The 20,586-nt window shown below is 32.9% G+C and overlaps 2 protein-coding genes and 1 long non-coding RNA gene across 11 annotated transcripts; 2 read left to right on the top strand and 1 right to left on the bottom strand.

Annotated features, from left to right (window-relative positions):
- Positions 1–609: 609 nt before the first annotated feature.
- LOC108221327 (RNA polymerase II C-terminal domain phosphatase-like 4) lies at positions 610–1,170 on the top strand. Its single transcript, XM_017395215.1, has one exon. The coding sequence runs from the start codon at positions 610–612 to the stop codon at positions 1,168–1,170; it is 561 nt and encodes a 186-aa protein (XP_017250704.1).
- Positions 1,171–5,515: 4,345 nt separating this feature from the next.
- Positions 5,516–12,604, bottom strand: LOC108201426 (uncharacterized). 9 transcript variants are annotated; one of them, XR_010285150.1, is made up of 6 exons: positions 12,346–12,594; positions 11,912–12,151; positions 8,102–8,352; positions 7,629–7,890; positions 6,564–7,102; positions 5,516–6,072 (listed from the first exon to the last, which is right to left on the bottom strand). It is a non-coding gene; the product is annotated as an uncharacterized LOC108201426 (long non-coding RNA). The 9 variants fall into 9 exon arrangements; XR_010285171.1 differs by having other exon boundaries at positions 7,629–7,810; XR_010285161.1 differs by having other exon boundaries at positions 11,912–12,111.
- Positions 12,605–14,262: 1,658 nt separating this feature from the next.
- On the top strand, positions 14,263–15,174 carry LOC108221318 (RNA polymerase II C-terminal domain phosphatase-like 4). Its single transcript, XM_017395207.2, has one exon. The coding sequence runs from the start codon at positions 14,263–14,265 to the stop codon at positions 15,172–15,174; it is 912 nt and encodes a 303-aa protein (XP_017250696.2).
- The last annotated feature ends 5,412 nt before the right edge of the window (positions 15,175–20,586 follow it).

Raw genomic sequence — 20,586 nt, 5'->3', positions numbered from 1 at the left:
ATTATATTAACCAAATGATTATATTTTCTCACGAAAATTTTGCTTTTACAATTTATTATCTATTTGTAAATATTTTTCTACTATTAGTAGTGATAATTTATTATTCAATTAATTTTAAATTCATATACTTTATTTATAACTACTAAAATAAATAATAAATAATTCCTTTAAAAAAAACCTAATTACCAAAATAAAATTAATATTAATTACTCCCTCTGTTTGGATATATTAGTCTTTTGATTTTCTTGCACGCATTTTTAAGAGATTTGACCACACATCTAAATTTATTAATTTTGAAATTTTCTTGTTGTGAATAAATATATTAGTGAAATACTTTTATTCATAAAAAAATTAAAAATAATAATTTTATATGCACAGTCAAAATTCTTAAAAGTGGCTTGAAGAAAAGTTATTCTTGGACATGGACTTTCCCGACAAAAGAAAGTACATGGACTTTTTTAAGTGTATTTTCCTACATCCTAAGTTTCGTAGGATTAAATCCTAATCCTATGAATTGATATCAAAATCTATTTATAAATATCAAAAAACTATTCAGCATTCATTACTATGTCACTACTAAAATCTCTGAACTACATGACTTCTATAATCATGGGAAATCAAGAAATCTCACCTGATGTTACATTACGAGATTTATGTAACCAAGTTGCTGTCTATAGTGCACTGCGCGCTCAAATTTCCCACCAGGTTGCAGCAGAGATCGGCAGGGATGAATTGATTCGACGAATTAATTTGCAGAACTTACGAAATCGAGAAAAGCTCTGTTTGGTTTTGGACTTGGACCAGACTCTTCTTCATACCAAACCTCTACACAAACTTTCCCCCGAAGAAATAACTGGTTTGTGTAATTACACTCGAAAGAAAAATTTGCGCAGATGGAAAGCCACGGGCGTTAAGTATTTGACAAAGTTAAGGCCTTATGGGAGGAAATTCTTGCGAGAGGCAAGTAAGTTGTTTGATATGTATGTGTACACGAATGGATCACGCGATTATGCTAGGATCATGGTTGGCTTTCTTGACCCTCACGGTGTTTACTTCGGCTCAAGAATTATATCCAAGGAGGATTCTACTATAAAAGGCCAAAAGGGACTTGAAGTTGTGCCTGTTCATAAAAGTGGAGTTCTTGAATGTATGGGCAAGAGATCGAAGTAACCTTTTGCTGATAAAACCGTATGAATATTTTGCCCCGAAAGAGCCTAATGGCACTAGATCATTATCTGAAGAGGGTATGGATGAATGTGGAAGTACAGGACCCCTGAGTTGTGCATTGTGGCTCCTAAAAGGAATGCACAAGTCGTATTTTGAGAACTACTACAAGTTTGAGGAAGAGCTTCGGGGAACTTTACTGGAGGACAATGGGATTCATGAAGAGAAGCTGCAAGAAGTGATGAAAGAAAGCTATTCGTGGGATTTGGGATCTTCAAAGCGATTGAGGGCTAGTGATGAATGTTCATCGCTGGTTGTTACTAAAAGGCAAAGATGTTAATTAGTAGCTTGTAGTTCTGTTGTATCAAATGGTTGATCGAATTTATGAAACAATATTGTTTTTATGAACACTTGTTTGAGCCTTGTATACACTACTTTAGGTTTTGGTCTAAATCAGTAACATTGATTTTGGTTTGGTTATATTTATCCGCATGCATATACCTGTTGGAGGTCTAAATCATCATCTTACCATTGGTCTTACTTCCATGTCTATCCGCATTCCTTTAAAATGGGTGAATCAAGAAGACAATGTTGGTGATTGTTCTCATCATGAAGAGCCAATAAAATTTCATAATCGTCGCGGACCCAAATAAGAGATGAGGTTCAAGTTACAACTGTACTTTCTTCAGATATATATACTTTGCAGAAGAACATATGTCTAGAAGTGGTTAAGTTGCAGAGCTTGACAAAATCGTTTATTAGGGACAGAATAGTCTGAAAAATAATATGTAACGGGTAAAGCTTTCCATAGCATAGGTATATTGTATTCATTAGCCTTCGATTGCATAGGTACATTCTTACTGTTTTTAAGTTGAGACCAAACATTTGAGTCTGCCAAATAATTCTAGAATTACCAGATGTGTATTACATTCAAACAACTCCTGTATACTAGTTCAAGGGACTTTGATATATGCAGCAACTCGCTTATTTTTTGTGTAAGTAATAACTAAAAGATCAATTTAATTCAACGATTCTCAAGGACAATCACATGAATAATTCTTAAGTACAAATCATAGCACCAATGTAGCAAACAAAAAACAGAGATATTTTTAAGTTGACAGAATTTTCTTAATGCTGGTAATTCCCTGCCAATATTTATTGAATCTTGTAGGACATTATCATTCTCTGGATCGTCATCCCCAACAACTAAGCCGGTTAGTAAATCAGTTGTTTCCGGAACATTCACATCTGATCACGTAGATATGATATTTTCAAATCTTATTGGAGGAGGCATCTGATTCACTTCTCCAAGTTTCAAAAGGTCATCTTCTGCATCTGATATAGGCAACATCGGATCTTCATCTTTGCTTTCTCGAGGTTTTGAATTCCAATCGATGTTCATCTTGTTGATGTGCATGTCTGAATCAGGCAATAAGAGTAAAAGAATCCATAAATCTAACACTATTTATCGAGTGTCGCAGAATAATGACATTTTTCTTATTTTATTAACATTCATCCCCTATGATTATATATCATTCTCCTTATTTTAAGAACTATTATTCCCGGTGATCACATCGGTTAGTAAATTAGTCAAGATTTATTTCTTCTTTCTAAATATTGATCAATAATTTTGTCGATGTGCATTTTCAGATTAGGCATTATCTCACATTCAGAATCATTTTATAGGCCCAAATCTCTCTTTTTTTGTAAACATTAATATATATATTTTTTGGGAAGTTTCATTCTCTAACACACCCCGCAGTCAGAGCGGGAGGAGGATGAACGCTCAGACTGGATCGGAAATCAAGGAATAGATGTCGAGGAAGACCCTTTGTGTAAACATCAGCGTACTAGTAGGAAGAGGGAACATGAAGAACTTGAACACGGCCTAAGGCAACCCGTTCAAGAACAAAATGTATATCCATCTCCACATGTTTCGTCCGTTAATGTTGAACAGGGTTGCTTGATAAATATACAGCACTGACATTGACACAATATACAACTGTAGCTTTATGAATTGGACAATGTAATTCGAGTAAAAGATTTCTAATCCAACAAGATTCTGCCACGATGTTGGCAACAATACCCAGAAAAACACAATACCTAGAAGTAGATCGACGGGTGTCGGGACATTTTTCCCAATCTGCATCAGTGTAAGCTATCAAACTTGACACTGGTGCTGAATACAAATGAACCATGTATGTACCTAGGCCTCGTTTGGTATGATGGAACCCAACACCGTAACTTGTAGTTCCATGGAACTTATTTTAGTTACAGCGTTTGGTTGCATGATTTTCTAATTTATGATGTAACTCAAATTTCCTAGGATCTTTTACTTGCAGTGAAACACGGTAACCTAGTTACATAGCTGAGAGGCGGGTACTATGAGTTACACATAATATAAAATATTATATATTAAAATGATATAGCATATCAAAATTGTAATTATCTGTCAAAATTTGAGTTAAAGACACTAATCTAAATTATACCTCTAATATAATAATATTATTTAAAATTTATTTATATTATCATTATATATATACATACATCACTTAATATTAAATTTTATATCCGATTTTAATTATTTTATATATACACAATTTATTTTCTATATGTATAACATATTATATTATATGTATATTTTTTTATTATTCATGATTTAATAATAATATATTTAAATTCAGTGTTATTGAATGTTTTTCTTAATACCTTTTTTTGTTATTTATTTTCTCAAAACTAAAAATCTTATAATATATTATTTTATTTTATTTGCCACATTGTAATATATTATTAAGATATTAATTCATTGTAATATTTATTTAATTTTTAAAAGTATCATAATTTTTAATTTGAAATCTATATTTATTTTATTTATTTATTTAACTTATTTTATTATATAAATAACTTCATTTTTTATATATAATTTGTATGACAACAAAATTTTATTATATATTCAAAATTTTAGTTACACAGACCCGAACCGTACATTACCACACATTACCAAACACAGGTTTTTAATTTGCACACGACTTATGTACCATGTAACCTAGTTCCAAGGATAAGAAAGTTGCGGTGTAACTACAAAATCAGGGAACCAAACGAGGCCCTAATAATGCGCTTAAGAGCATTAAAATGCGGTTGGCGAGGGGCATGCATATGTAGGCAAACCTGCTGGACTGCATAGCTAATGTCAGGGCGTGTAAATGTTAAGTACTGAAGTGCACCAGCTCGGCTACGATACAATGTGGGATCCTCGCTAGCTCCTCTTCATTAGCACTAATTTTTGCTTTTGTATCGACCGGAGTGGAAACCCATTTACAAGCAGCCTTTCCTGCCTTTTCAATAATAGCTTCAGCATATTTTTCTTGGCTTAAAATAGTCCTTTGCTATGACGTTGTACTGCAATTCGAGAAAATAAGTCAAAGGCCCCAAATCTGTCATGGGAAATTCAGCTTTTAAGCTAGATTAATTCAGGGACTTTCTGCCATATTTCAGCCTGTTTCAGTACACCATGCCCACATCGAGGTTGAGTGCTTGTATGTACATTATTTTAATTTAATTTATAAAGTTTCAAACTCCTTAGCACATTGTAGTTCAACATTCTTCCGTACTCTCTCCGTTCCTTCCATTTTTTTAACAATTTTTTTCATTGCTTAACAGGTATTTAAGACGTAGTTCAATAACTTATTTTTGACATTTTTTTTTCTGATTAAGAAATTGAACATTAAGTTTTCATGTAGAAGGAAAAAAATTATAATAATTTTTCAAACTATATTAAATAAAAGATTTAAAATACGTGCCAAACCTCTATCCCAAATGTTAACAACCTATGTGTTCACATATTATTTGATAAATAGTTCTCACATATTATCTAATAATAAATAGTTCTCTAATCATCAGTCATTAAAGGTTCTTCACTTTATGAATCTTTCTAGTCCATAATCTTGTTAGGCTTAAATACGAGCTTCTTGGTTTTTACAAACTATTCATAATCGGTGTTACATATTTTATATTTTTGCAAAATAAAAATGTATAAGAATGACAAGTCAACCACGAACTTGTGTGTAAAAATTTTTTAAAAAACAATTCATCTCAAACTAAATTATAGCTACACATGTTACAAAATTTTGGGATACAATAAAAAATAGTTTAAGGATACAATGAGAAAATAGTTTAACCATATATGTTTTGTCGGTGGTACCATTTATCATGTCTAACAAGTCTCATTTTAAGCTTTAATATAATTGGTCACACTAAAGGTATGTCATGGTATCACATGTCCGTTTTGTTTGAAAAGTATATTTATTTTCAAAGCAACAATTGGCCAATGTTTAGACTGTTTCGAACATAATGAATATACCAAACTTTACAAATTATTAAAAGATATGGACAAAAATACTAAGATTTCTAAACTACATGACTAAGTCATATTTATGAAGTACGATAATTGATAAACAGTGGAGGTGATTCTATGACATACATTGATATATACATTGCATAGGTAACAAAATTGTTTGCACAATTAAAAACAACTTAACTTGGGAGAGGTTGTAAATTTGGAGCATATTCTTCATTGTTTGTGAAAGTTATTCACTCTATTTACAAACTAGATCATACCGCATCTGAATTATAATAGCTGAGTTTTGAGACAGTCACCACGTCCGAGTTGCTGGGAAAAGCCATAAGCAGTATACAGCTTTGGCCCTTTGTCTGGCTTCAGATGGCCCTCGGGTAACTTGACAGCAAGGTTCAAGTAGCCGCTCTGTGGATGTGTGTAAGAACTCCACATTATGACTTGGGAGATGATCCACAAAACCCAGATTGAGGTCAATCATTTAACTTGAGCATTTGGGGCCAGCCAGACAAGTCAAGTAAGCCTTTAAAGAACGAACTTACGCTATATTCCTCCTGCAAGACAGATAATATTTAATACTTATTAATAACTGGATTTCATAATTTTTATAGCTAAACATTTAATTGCTAACTTCTGTTAAACAAGTACTCACATATACCCAGACAAAGGGCCAAAGCTGTATACTGCTAGTATACAGTTTTACTTGCTTGGAAAACAGTGGATTCAGTTATACATAATACATTATAATTGCAGAGGTAAATTTTTTTTATAGTTAACAATTTATTAATACATTCTATATTAATAGTTTACTGAATATAGATTTAACTACAGGAAACGAGTATTAAAAACAATCGAGCCAAAATTATACAAAAAACACACTAAACATGAAGTAATACAACCATTAATGAGCCATTAATACTAAACATAAGATAGTGTTCTCAGAAAACAGAGATCTCATGAACATACAAAAGCATTTAGTATTGATTGATTTCAATTGTTTTATGTTAAACTTCTGAATAGTTGCTAAAAAACTGAAAGAGAATACCTTTGTTTGGTTTTAATTTATCAAATCAAATAAATCATAGGCTTCAAGATCCTGTATCATATTACTAACTTCCTCCTCACTAGGCAGATCGTCCAGCACTTGATTTGCACTAGTGCCTTCTTCAAAGCTGTGACTGTCCATGTTAACTGGATTTCCCAGATCAACATCGCTATCGCAGTATCACCAGCATTTTCTTGGTTCAGGGCCTGCAGGCCATTGTTCGGGTGACAGTTCAGAGTCTGCCACCCACTACTCAGGAGACTGCTTGATGGTATCACGCCTCGGTTGCACCAGCTGGTTCATGATATAGAGTCTGCAGACCACTGCTCAAGTGACCGCTTTCCAGTACCTCTGGGGGCCGGGGGACTTCCATTGCCCCAAGACCAAATCTCCCAGGAACCACTTTAAATTGTCCCCTCATATTTGCAACATAATTCTTGTGGGAAAATGTTCAGTGGTGCTGCAGGCAGCACAGTTGACATTACTGGACTAGCAATTCTAGGCAGATTAACAGAGTGCTTTTCTTTCTTTCTATGTTTCTGCAAAGAAGATGGAAGATTTAGTAATTTAAAATGTGATATAATTAAGTTCTAAAAATAGGAAGAACCAAATGTATTTTACTAGCTTATAATCATGAGGAAAGAAAGATAATTTAATGTTGCAATTTAATACAGTTTAAATGGCAATATTTCCTAATTCTTTCAATATAAATAATATAGTTAGTGACGTGGAACTAAATTGTATGCAATGTTGTACTAATCTTTCTGGTATGATTTTGTCTTACTTTTTATATCAATCAAATACTAAAATATTCATAATTCATATTAATCTTTTCTTGTTAGAACAAATAACATTAAAAAAGGATTTTATATTTTTTGTCAGGAAAATAAACAAAATCATTAATCATACTCTTTATGGAAAAATATATGATATCAAAATATGATACTAATATTTAACCTCCAAATTGTAAAATACTGACATTAATATTTAGATATATTAAAACTAACTTGACAAAGATCTCCTTTTTTGATGTGATTTTACAACTTTACAAAGGTAAAAACTTACTTGAAAATCAACCCAAGACCGTATATGAAGAGGTCATTGTGATCTCAAATCCGTTGACTTTACACCATTTATATATGATCTTTTCTAAAGGGGAAAGCCGTCCAGATCAGTTGTCATAACAATGTCAGTTGGTTGATCAATTGGTATGTCCTGAACAAGCTTGCCAGCCAACTCTGCAATGTCTGGTTCAGAAGATAATGACTCATCAGAAGATATGTTCATCTGATCATCCAATGGCATTGCCCTCTTCATAATTTTAAACCTATTAAAGGAACGCTTTTTGAGAGAAGTACAAGGTTGGGAAGTAATTATGGTCAAAACTAACACACTGTGCATCAACGTCGTACTAAAAGTATTAGACTAATTAGATCGCGTGAATCACATGGACTATTGTATAAAGCATGGGAAGCCTTGTCAAATAAAATTACCAGAAATTAATCTTAGGAGAAGATCAAGAGAATCGTGAAGGATACCTTCAGGACAAATTAGTGACTCGGGAGGTGTTGTAAATTTGAAGCATTTTCTTCATTGTTTGTGAAAGTAATCCACCTATGATATTGAGCATTGATATACACTGTGTTACTCCGACTCGCCTACTCCGGCGATCGTACATGTGTCGACACGACACGACACGGGACACGACACGGGATACGGGACGGATTCGTCGATGAAAATCTCGACACTTCTTTTCCGTCGCCAGAAAAGTCGAAGGTCGTCGGAGCATCTAAATCACAGCTCGCCAGAGATAAGTCATGTATTGAGAAGAGATTAGACGAGGTTAAAGATCGAAAACAAGAAGAAGAAAGAAGACTGAAAGAGATGAATAGGAAAAGCAGATGAAGAAGACGATGTATATGGAGTATATGCGTGTGTATAGATGAGCTCCACAAAATAACATAACGTATCTAGACTTGATTTAGTCCAGGTTCATTTCAAATATAAAGATCCAGCTGGCATCAACTCACAAAATACATTACCTTTTAAATTCATGTATTATTTTTTTTGAAAGTATTAAAATGTGTATAACCAACACAATTTGGGGATCACTTTCCAGTATTGTCGTTCTATAGTCAATATGATATTGAAGTACATGAGGATGAATATGATTTAAAATTAAAAAATTATTTTCTAAATAAATTATTTATTTTAAATATCTTAAAAATCAGTTATATTAATAATATTTTTTCATAATTACATTAAATATAATAATAATGAATAACAATATATTTTTATTTAATCTTTACATATAAAAATATATTATTTATTTCAAATTTGCCGTGTCCCCGTACCGGTGTCTAAAATTTGGACGGTGTGCCTGTGACCTAAATTTTCGAGATTAGCGAATCCGACACTCAGATGTGTGTCGTATCGGACACTCCGTACCCGAGTCCGAGTACCTTAGGATATACAAATAAGATAAATTCTGTGCATATGAACAAGTGTATGTGTATGCGTTTACAACTATTGGTTGCTGGGAGCTCTTCAATTTACACACCTCTTAAGAAGCATCTAGATTCTTGACGACTGTTCACCACTAAGGAAGGTTCTGGAGGGGTTAACTATAGGTATATATCTAAGATATTTACAATTATATTACGACAAAATGCTAAACCTTTTCACACGCATCCCATAAATACCACAATACACAAGAACATTCTAGGATGCTCTAAATTATACTATTATACTAGAGTAGTTCAGAAAATTCAGCAAAAAAATGACATAAATTAAATAGTGCAATATACTATCCCTAGCCTAATATTAGGATGCCCACGTTGACGCTTTGTAGTCAGTAACTTATCTTTGAAACAATAACAAGTCATGATCAATTTCCTATTATAGCTTAGCGAGTTGCTTCCATTTCACTAATTATTGCAAATTTCGTGGTACTACTCGACTTTGAACTATACGATTACGTCAAGTTCTCGGTCAAAAGGCGAATGATATTCATTATGGTCAAGTACACTATAAGTGCTAACAAGAAATATTTTTTTAAATTCACCTCAGACTCCAAATAATATTACTTGAATTCCCAGATGCTCTTGTCTTAGACCAATAAGTAAAAAAGACTATTCTTTTGTAATATTGCATATACGAGGCTTACTTTTGACATATAATGCAACAATTTGTATGTCAATGCAACAAAGGGAAACAAATTACATTATGCACATAATGCGACATGCACCACTAGGATAAAAATGTTACGCTAAATTTTGTTGACTCAAAGATGAAACTGTAAAATTGGTCCCATTATAAATACCACAACATCATCATGTCTCTCTACATGATTAACTTAAACTAATTAATTCATTAGTATAGTAGTTAAGTACATTATAAATAGACTTAGTTCATAAATCAAGTAACTAGATGTGTTGGGTTGTTTGGTCCGGTATGCATTCAGTTATGGGCTCGGATGTTATATGAACCATAATAAAATTCGATCTACTATGTTATCTACTATGCTAATGAATCATCTTAGGCAACAAAATTTAGGGTTACCCTTATATCCTAGTGGTGTTGCATTATGTGCATAAGGTAATTCATTTCCTTTTGTTACATTAGACACACAAAGTGTTGAATATATGTCAAAAGTAAGCCTCGTAGATGCAATATAAGAAAATATTTCCATTTTAATTTTTGGTTTAAGACAAGAACATTTGGAAATTTAAGCAAAATCATTTGGGGTCTGAGGTGATTTTATAAAATGTTTCTTATTAGCACCTATAGTGTACTTGACAAAAAATAAATATCATCTCTATGGTTGTTGGGAGTAGGGTGTTGGTGAGATGGACCACTAATATGTTGAATCCTTATCTGTAAAGGATCCTTTACGGAATGATTCATCAAAAATGCATTCATTCATTATTTATCTTTGGACCGAGAAGTTGACGTAATCATATAGTTCGAAGTCGAGCAGTATCACGAAATTTGCAATAATTGGTGATTGGAAGCAACTCATAAATCTATATAATTGGAAATTGATTATGGTCGTTTCAAAGACACATTATTGACTACAAAGCATCAAAGTGAGAAACTTAATATTACGCTACGCATAGTATATTGCACAATTTATTTTATGAAGTAATTATTTATTTATTTATTTGAATTTTCTAAACATCTCTAAAATAATTTAGAGCATCCTAGAATTTGCAAGTGTATTCTAGTATTTATGGGATGCGTGTGAAAAAGTTTAGATTTTCTCTTAATATAATTATAAAATTTCTTTGGTATATAACTATAATAAACCCCTGTAGAACCTTCCTTAGTGGTGAACGGTGGTAAAGGGTCTAGATGCTTCTTAAGAGGTGTATAAATTGAAGAGCTGTGCAACCAAGAAAGTTGTAAACACTTATTCTCCATAATATATAATATATTTTATAAACATTTGATTTGTTTCTATGTGGTTTACATTTATACACATATATGTGTATCCATCTTCAATATATATCATCACTATCACATGCGGATTACTTCCAAAACCAATGAAGAAGATGCTCCAAATTTATGTTTGACAAAATTTAAGAAATATTTTCATCTTTTGAGGTTGCCCGTGTCACAGTAAGGCATCAAAATAAATTCCTCCACCCAAATAACCTAAGGCTTCTTGATCTGGAATGAGATTTAGAATCTATAGAGCATCAGTCCCGTAAACATTTGTAAGGGTCACTTGATCCCCTCCAATTTGAAAGTCTCCATTTTGCCAAGCTACATGAACTCTACCAATGTTCATAATAACATTTTTTGTCATTGCATTGAGTGTAATGGTTTTGTTTAATTCATTTACTATATATGGAACTACCACTGTGGTATAACGGATCACTTTCCGGTATTGTCGTTCTACAGTGAATATGATTTTGAAGTACATGAGGATGAATATGATTTAAAATCAAAAATTGAGTCAATATTCGCCCGTGAAAACTTTATCTTCTTGGATTGATAATTTTTGCTCAATCCAATAGATTCCCTTTACTGGTACTAGTCCTAAACATACCCCAAGATTTCAGTACGACTTAGATGGAAATAAGATAATCGAGATGGAGAATAAACTATCAAATTGAATAAAATGCAACCTTCCTCTGTAACAAGAATCTATATTGTCATAATGGGAAGACATATACAAGATGAACACTATTAAAATGTTTATAAAGTTACATTGGTTGGATTATATCCAAAATTAATATTTTTGTTTACCCTAGTTTGTATTGTAATTCACTTTCCAGGAACTAGACATAAACAAATATAGGAATAAATGCCTATACAGGTGTAGGTTATCATTAAATTAGCACCTTAAAATTATTAGACGGGTGCAAATAGCCTTCCCTGTCATTCCTCGTGTTTGAAGTTTAAGAAGTTCAAGAAGTTCTCACTTGTTTTGCCGCTGGAGGAGGCACTGAATTGACTCATCAAATGCCCTTCTCCAATTTCTTTCCACCAACTCAATCTTTCTACTGATTTTTTCTTCCTGACTAAACACCTTTAAGCTTTCCTATGTTTATTCGAGTGTTTCCACTTGATAAAACAAATTACTATATTGAATACGAAAACATTATACATCAAGCAAATAAATATGATCGAGTTAAACATATTCTATAAAATATTTAAAAAACCATTATAGTTTTTGTACCACCTTCGACAAAGCAAACACTTGTCTGATTCCAAGACAAAAAAATTAGAAAGTACATATAACAAGAACAGAGGGAGGGAGGGAGAGAAATATTACCAATATGGTAGTGGTGATACACTTGGGCTGTGGATGAGGAAGAGGATAAACAATCTCTCTCTCAGAACCCTGAAACAAAGAGAGAAACCAAACTAATCAGAGCAATTGAACTCTTGAGTTGATAAATTGAAATAAAAAGGAACCCCTGATTCAAACCAAAAACCCTAATTTATGGTGGTCAATTGAAGAAATACCAATTGGTAGTCCTAAATCATACCCACATATGGGAGACAGGGAGAGAGCGCGAGCGTTTTTTAAAAGGGGCTGAGCGTGTGGTTTTAATATTTTAATCGAGTAACAAACACTTGCTAGTCTTGAGCTATTTGTTTATTTTGCTTTCATTAAAAAAAATACAATTTCTATCTAGAGAATTTCATTTTGGTTTGGTTCCTATTCAGTCTGTTTCGGTCCATAATTCAATTTCGCTCCGTTTCAGTTTAGAAGAAATAATAGTTCGATCTTTGATTCGTTCGGGTGGGGACAAATTGACCTATTATTTAACCCTATAACCTATTTCAGCCTTTAACTCGTGGAAGCACAGGGGGAACTGGGTATATAGTTCGTAATTTATTATTTATAATTTAAAATTTAACATTATTTTATTGATATTTTAATATTAATGAATTGAGTTCTAATTAAATTATATTAACCAAATGATTATATTTTCTCACGAAAATTTAGCTTTTACAATTTATTATCTATTTGTAAATATTTTTCTACTATTAATATGTGATAATTTATTATTCAATTAATTTTATATCTGAATTTTCATATTTCATATATCCACCTACGTATGAAAAAAGATATTTGTCTGTAACAGATTAGAATTATAAAGGATTACGTAATGGTTCGTGTTTTATACGAAGGTTCTTGTTAAAAAAGATATTCAAAAATGTATATTTATAATTTTATTTTTAATATCATTATAATTATTTTATAAAATATTATATGATAATGTATTGTTGTTTTCAATATATAGTATATATACTGTATTCCCTTGAAAGGCAAATAAGATCCCCAGTGATTGTTCTCAATATTTCCACGTTTTACTCAAGTATTTTATAATATATTACATTTTAATCGAGCATAACATGTAATATGTTTTATTTTTACTAATTTACACCATTTATATTATCATCATACTATGTTAAATTCTCAAAAATTTCACATTTTCCCACACCATTTAAGCTCCCTGACCACATGTATATTAAATTTTTATTATTGAACTATACTATTTAATATTAGTTTCTAATAATAGAGATATTAATAACTTAATAATAAATTATCGAGCCATATTAATGTTTTATGGTTTTTTCACAATACTAGACATAACATTTGTGTCCTATACGTTATTATGATTCAAACGATAAATTCAGTGTACCTCCAAAACTCAATAATAAAATTATTATGTTAGTGGAATTATATCTAAGTTTTCATTATAATATTCATATACTTTATTTATAACTACTAAAATAAATAATAAATAATTTCTTTAAAAAAAACCTAATTTTAACCACACATTTAAATTTATTATTTTTAAAATTTTCTTGTTGTGAATAAAAATATTAGTGATATACTTTTATTCATAAAAGAAAAAAATTAAAAATAATAATTTTATATGCACGGTCAAAACTCTTAAAAATGCGTGAAAAAAATCAAACAACTATTAAATCTCGAAAGGGGAAGTAATAAAAGAAAAGTTATTCTTTTTTTTTTTTTATAATAAAGAAAAGTTATTCTTGGACATGGACTTTCCAGACAAAAGAAAGTACATGGACTCTTTGAACTGTGTTTTCCTAAATCCTAATCCCATTCCCATTCGAATTTATATCAAAATCTATTTACAAATATCAAAAAACTATTCAGAATTCATTACTAAAATCTCTGAACTACATATGAGTTATGACTTCTATAATCATGGGAAATCAAGAAATCTCACCTGATGTTACATCACCAGATTTATGTAAGCAAGATGCTGTCTATAGTGCACTGCGTGCTCAAATTTCCCACCAGGTTGCAGCAGAGATCGGCAGGGATGAATTAATTCAACGAATTAATTTGCAGAACTTACGAAATCGAGAAAAGCTCTGTTTGGTTTTGGACTTGGACCAGACTCTTCTTCACACCAAACCTCTACACAAACTTTCCCCCGAAGAAATAACTGGTTTGTGTAATTCTACCCGAAAGAAAGATTTACGTAGATGGAAAGCCATGGGCGTTGAGTATTTGACAAAGTTAAGGCCTTATGTGAGGAAATTCTTGCGAGAGGCTAGTAAGTTGTTTCATATGTATGTGTACACGAATGGATCACGCGATTATGCTAGGATCATGGTTGGCTTTCTTGACCCTCACGGCGTTTACTTCGGCTCAAGAGTTTTATCCAAGGAGGATTCTACTGTAAAAGGCCAGAAGGGACTTGATGTTGTGCATGTGAATAAAAGTGGAGTTCTTATACTTGATGATACCGAGAATGTATGGGCAAGAGATCGAAGTAACCTTGTGTTGATAAAACCGTATGATTATTTTGCCCCAAAAGAGCCTGATGGCACTAGATCATTATCTGAAGAGGGTATGGATGAAAGTGGAAGTGCAGGACCCCTGAGTTGTGCATTGTGGCTCCTAAAAGGAATGCAAAAGTCGTATTTTGAGAACTACTACAAGGTTGAGGAAGAGCTTCGGGGAACTTTACTGGAGGACAATGGGATTCATGAAGAGAAGCTGCAAGAAGTGATGAAAGAAAGCTATTCGTGGGATTTGGGATCTTCAAAGCGATTGAGGGTTAGTGATGAATGTTCATCACTGGATTTTACCAAAAGGCAAAGATGTTAATTAGTAGCTTGCTGTTTTGGTGTATCAAATTGATGACCAAATTTATGAAACAATATTGTTTTTATCAACACTTGTTTGAGCCTTGTATACACTTCTTTAGTTTTTTGGTCTAATTCAGTAACATTGATTTTGGTTACTTTAGTTGACTGCTGGATTTGTCGAATACTCTAATCCTTATCACGTAGCTTACCTTAAAGAGAGGGGAAATCAGCAACCACAAAGTACTGCTTCTATAAAACATTAACTAGCAAGAATACAGACCAACAATATATCACAAGAAGATAGAAAGACTATAACGAAGAAGAATATGACAGCGTATAGGATTACCTATGAAAACTTGATAATGGATGTCCTGAATCTCAGCGAGATAGCTCACAACAAATTGCAGATTTTTCCGTATCATATCTAGCCTTCAGCACTGCATTGGCTATGCTTCTGTCAATCCTCTTACTCTCATCAGCTGCCTGTGACAGCAAGACATGTCAGGAAAGTTTCTCTTTAAAATCCACCTCTGTCTGCCATTCTCAGTTTTCTCCATATAAGCAGCAAGGTTTGGCCAAAAGTAGATTGATAAAAATTTCAAGCAGCAAGGTTTGTATTATAGGTCTAAAACTTCTTGATTCTGGATTATATGTCCTGTTAACATGGGATGCACATCTTATGTTAACAGTTACCAGAGGCTTGCCTTGTGTAGATGATACAAAAAATTTAGCTGCTTGCTTATGAGATTGTTCTCATTAACAGCCTGTTGGAGGTCTAAATCATCATCTTAATTCTTACCATTGGTCTTACTTCCATGTCTATCCGCATTCCTTTAAAATGGGCGAATCAAGAAGACAATGTTGGTGATTGTTCTCACTTCTCATCATGAAGAGCCAATAAAATTTCATAATCGTCGCGGACCCAAATAAGAGATGAGGTTCAAGTTACAACTGTACTTTCTTCAGATATATATACTTTGCAGAAGAACATATGTCTAGAAGTGTTTAAGCTGCAGAGCTTCACAAAATCGTTTATTAGGGACAGACTAGTCTGAAAAATAATATGTAACAGGTCAAGCTTTCCATGGCATAGGTATATTGTATTCATTAGCCTTCCATTGCATAGGTATTTTCTTACTGTTTTTAAGTTGAGACCAAACATTTGAGTCCGCCAAATAATTCTAGAATTACCAGATGTGTATTACATTCAAACAACTCCTGTAGTTCAAGGGACTTTGATATATGCAGCACCTCGCTTATTTTTGTGTAAGTTAAAACTAAAAGATCAATTTAATTCAACGATTCTCAAGGACAATCACATAAATAATTCTTAAGTACAAATCATAGCACCATTAATGTAGCAAACAAAATACTGAGTACAATAGACTTATTATCTAATTTGGAATTTCCCTGATGCTGGTAATTCTCTGCCAATATTTATCGAATCTTGTAGGACGTTATCATTCTCTGGATCGTCATCCCCAACAACTAAGCCCGTCAGTAAATCAGTTGTTTCCGGAACATCCACATCCCATCCCGTAGGCACAATATCTTCAAATCTTATTGGAGGAGGTATCGGTTTCACTTTTCCAAGTCTCGAAAGGTCATCTTCTGCATCTGATATAGACAACATCGGATCTTCATCTTGTTTGTTTTCTCGAGGTTCTAAATTACAATCAATATTCTTGTCGATGTGCATGTCTGGATCAGGCAATAAGACTTCAGATTCGTAACCATTGTAATGATCCCAAAATCTTTTTTTGGCAGCGATGAAAGCTTCTTCACATGCTGAATCTTCCCAGTCCATAATCTTTTTGTTCATGAATATCATCTTCCTGGCTTCTACAAAATCCTCCCATCTAAAATTACCTACTTTCCAAGTAAATTCTTTCTCCCACGAAGGTACACAAGGCCGCCATATGTCTGGAAAAGAGTAATATATTAGAACACATACTTCGACCAAAAAATCAAGCCAAAAATTGTAGATGAAACTTACATGTTTGAGATGTCTTTCGAGCAATATATTTCTTCGCGGAACGAGCTCCACGCATCCTTAGATTACCAGGCATTCTGTAAAAATTTCCTCTTCCTAGCCTAATGTTTGCAACACTAATCAAGGTCCAAAACCACTTAAATAGCGTGAGTACTTGTTAATCAGATGTAGGATAGAATTTTTATTAATTACTTGCTTACCAAGTGTTGTTTCCTATCCAGGATCTGATATGATTGAATTGGATACGTGTCATGCCTAGAACATTGTCTGGTAAACATATGCCAATTTCTATCGATGATGTTGACATATTCAGGAAAAAGCTATTCCGTAAGAGCAAGAAACTCGACTACGCCTCCAGCTTTAACAATTCGAAATTACTCCCCCGTCCCCTGGGAACAATCTAGATGGACTTCTAGACAATCTGCTTGAATGATACAATAATCTGTAACACATAACATATATAGATCTCAAATTAGCACAAGTCTGTAGAACATCGGAGAAGCAACTCACATTCTCATATAAAGGACCCGTCCAGAATCTCAGTCTTTCTATCTAAGTTGTCTTCTTTCGTTGCTAGATACAAGTTCCTATAAAAAGATCAATTTAATACAACGATACTTTCTGACTATTGGAATAAAGAGACCACTTCAATACAACCACATGAAAAATTCTCAAGTACTAATTGCAGCACCAATGTAAAGAACAAAAGATAAGGTACAATAGAAGTGCTCCAGCTACTCAAAAAGAGGTTGTTAGTGTGTGCCCATGGGCACACACTAGAAAATCCGTTAAACTTATTATCTAATTAGTTGACGCCTTGACGGAATTTTCTTAGTGCTGGTAAATCCACGGCAATATCTATCGAATCTTGTAGGACATTACTATTCTCTGGATCATCATCGGCAACAAATAAACCAGTTAGGAACACAGTTGTTGGTTCCGGAACATTCACATCCGATCACGTAGGTACGATAATTTCAAATCTTATTAGAGGAGGCATCTGATTCACTTCTCCAAGTTTCAAAAGATCATCTTCTGCATCTGATATAGACCGCATCGGATCTTCATCTTCTTTGCTTTCTCGAGGTTTCGAATTCCAATCGATGTTCATCTCGTTGATGTGCATGTCTGAATCAGGCAATAAGAGGAAATGCAACTTATTGTCTAAAAAGACAAAATTTTCCTAAATCTATAAATCTAACATTTTCCTAGTTTTAATAACTATCATTCCCGATGATTATATCATTCTCTGCATATAAGAACTATCATTCCTAGTGATTACATCGGTTAGTAAATTAGTCGGTAGAAGATTTATATCTTCTTTCTAAATATTGATCAATAATTTTGTCGATGTGCATTTTCATATTAGGCATTATGCTCACATTCGTAATCATGTATAGGTCCAAATCTCTCTTTTTTTGGCGTAAACATTAAAACTTCTTCACTTGCTGAATCCTTCATGTCCATAATCTTGTTGTGCATAGATACCGGCCTCTTGGTTTCTATAAATCTTCTTATTTAGTGTTACCTATGTTTGAGATAAAAATAAATAAATTAATATACAAGACCACTATGTTCCTATAAAAGAGAAACATATATTGATGGCACTAAGCCTAAATAGGATGAGACTCCAATATATCAAATTATATTAATGGCATGCAGTTCACCAAATATCTCTTTAGCACAAAAATTATGTTATTGAATTTGGTAAAAGGACTTCTGCGTTTTCTATCAAAAATCGACGTGCATGTTTCCAAATTGGATGAATAAACTGACGGGTACTACCCCGATGACAAGGATCTATTTTATTCTGACTCGAATTCGGAATATCTGACACGTCACACATTCGAGTGTCAGGTCTCTCAAAAATTCCAGACACGCGAACACTGTCCAAATTTTGGAAAAGAATACGGGGACACGACAAATTTTAAAATAATTACTTAATTTTATTTGATAAAATAAATAAAACATATATATTTCATCATTTTTTTAATAAAAAAGTATGCATTTATTATTTTACAAAATCAAATAATTAACAAATATAATAAATATATTTAACATTTTTTTGCTAATATTCATGTAAAGTAAAAATTATGCACATCAAAATAAAAGAAAGTGACAAGTGGGAAACAACTAGATAATGAATGCGGACTTAAAGAAGTTCATATATCCATTTGTAATATATAATACATCTGAATACATGTGTACGTCAATTCTTTCACCCAATTACTATCATCTTCTTGATTACTCTTTACCTTTTCACCACTTCCGATCTTCTTCTTGTTCCCCCGCTTTCATAACATCGCTTCCTACATCCTTTCTTTTATAATCCTCAGCGACCTTCGATTTTGATTTCTTTGCTAACCATCAACTTTTCTGATGATGAAGGAGCGGTGTCGAGTTTTCAACGGATGAGTCCTCCCCGTATAGCGTATACCGTGTTGTGTCCTGTGTCATGTCATGTTGTCATGGGTACGCCGTCCAAAATAAAAGAACCCAAATGAGGATTCTTCGGCTGATCTGGAAAAAACAATAAAGAAATTGTGTTGGCAACTGACTAAAAGTATCAAATTAAGTGGATTGTGTGAATCATGTAGAAAGTTGCTAAAAATGATTATGATCTTAGGATCGGAGAAGATAAATAGAGAACAGAAGAGGATTGCCTTTGCTGTGACACAAGCAACCTCAAAAGACGAAAATATTTCTTAATTTGGTCGAACGTTGATAACGTAGTTGTAAGTTATCAAAAGAGTTTGAACACTAACCCACCAAATTGCCAATTTTGCATATCAAAGAGAAATTTGGAGCATCTTCTTCATTGTTTGTGAAAGTAATTCGTACAAGGTATTGAAGATTGATAAAATTCTATAAATAAATATTGTACGCCACATATAAACACATAAATTTACAACAATTTTTATATATTATAGATCGAGAAGAAGTGTACGAGTTTACAACTTCCTTGGGTGGAGAGAGCTCTTCAATTTATACACCTATTAAGAAGAATCTAGATTCTTTACGACTGTTCACCATTAAGCTGGAAGGTTCTGGAGGGAGGGATTTAATATATATATATATATATGTATTTATATAAGAAAATTAATAATTATATCACGACAAAATTCTAAATCTTTACACACGCACCCCATAAATACTTTAATACACGTGGACATTTTAGGATTCTCTAAAATAATTTAGAGAAGAGTTTGAAAAATTGAGGGAAAAAATGACATTATTACGTCATCAAGTTCAGTGGTGGATTCAAAAGGGGGGGCTCAGGGGGCTTAAGCCCACCCCTGAGCCCATAGCAACTTCAGACGTGTTTATAAAAATTTTAAGTTTGATAAGTGAGCCCACCCAACTACTTGAGCCCATTCCTTTCTATTACAAGCCTGCCCACTGATTTAGACAAGCCACGCTTTGAACCTGTGCAAGCTA

Source organism: Daucus carota, chromosome 1 (assembly GCF_001625215.2).
Source record: "Daucus carota subsp. sativus chromosome 1, DH1 v3.0, whole genome shotgun sequence".
In the NCBI taxonomy this organism is placed as follows: domain Eukaryota; kingdom Viridiplantae; phylum Streptophyta; class Magnoliopsida; order Apiales; family Apiaceae; genus Daucus; species Daucus carota.
This window is presented reverse-complemented; position numbering and strand designations above follow the sequence as displayed.

Coding starts and splice junctions, on each gene's coding strand:
- LOC108221327 (XM_017395215.1), top strand. CDS start 610: ATGGGAAATCAAGAAATCTCACCTGATGTTACATTACGAGATTTATGT.
- LOC108221318 (XM_017395207.2), top strand. CDS start 14,263: ATGGGAAATCAAGAAATCTCACCTGATGTTACATCACCAGATTTATGT.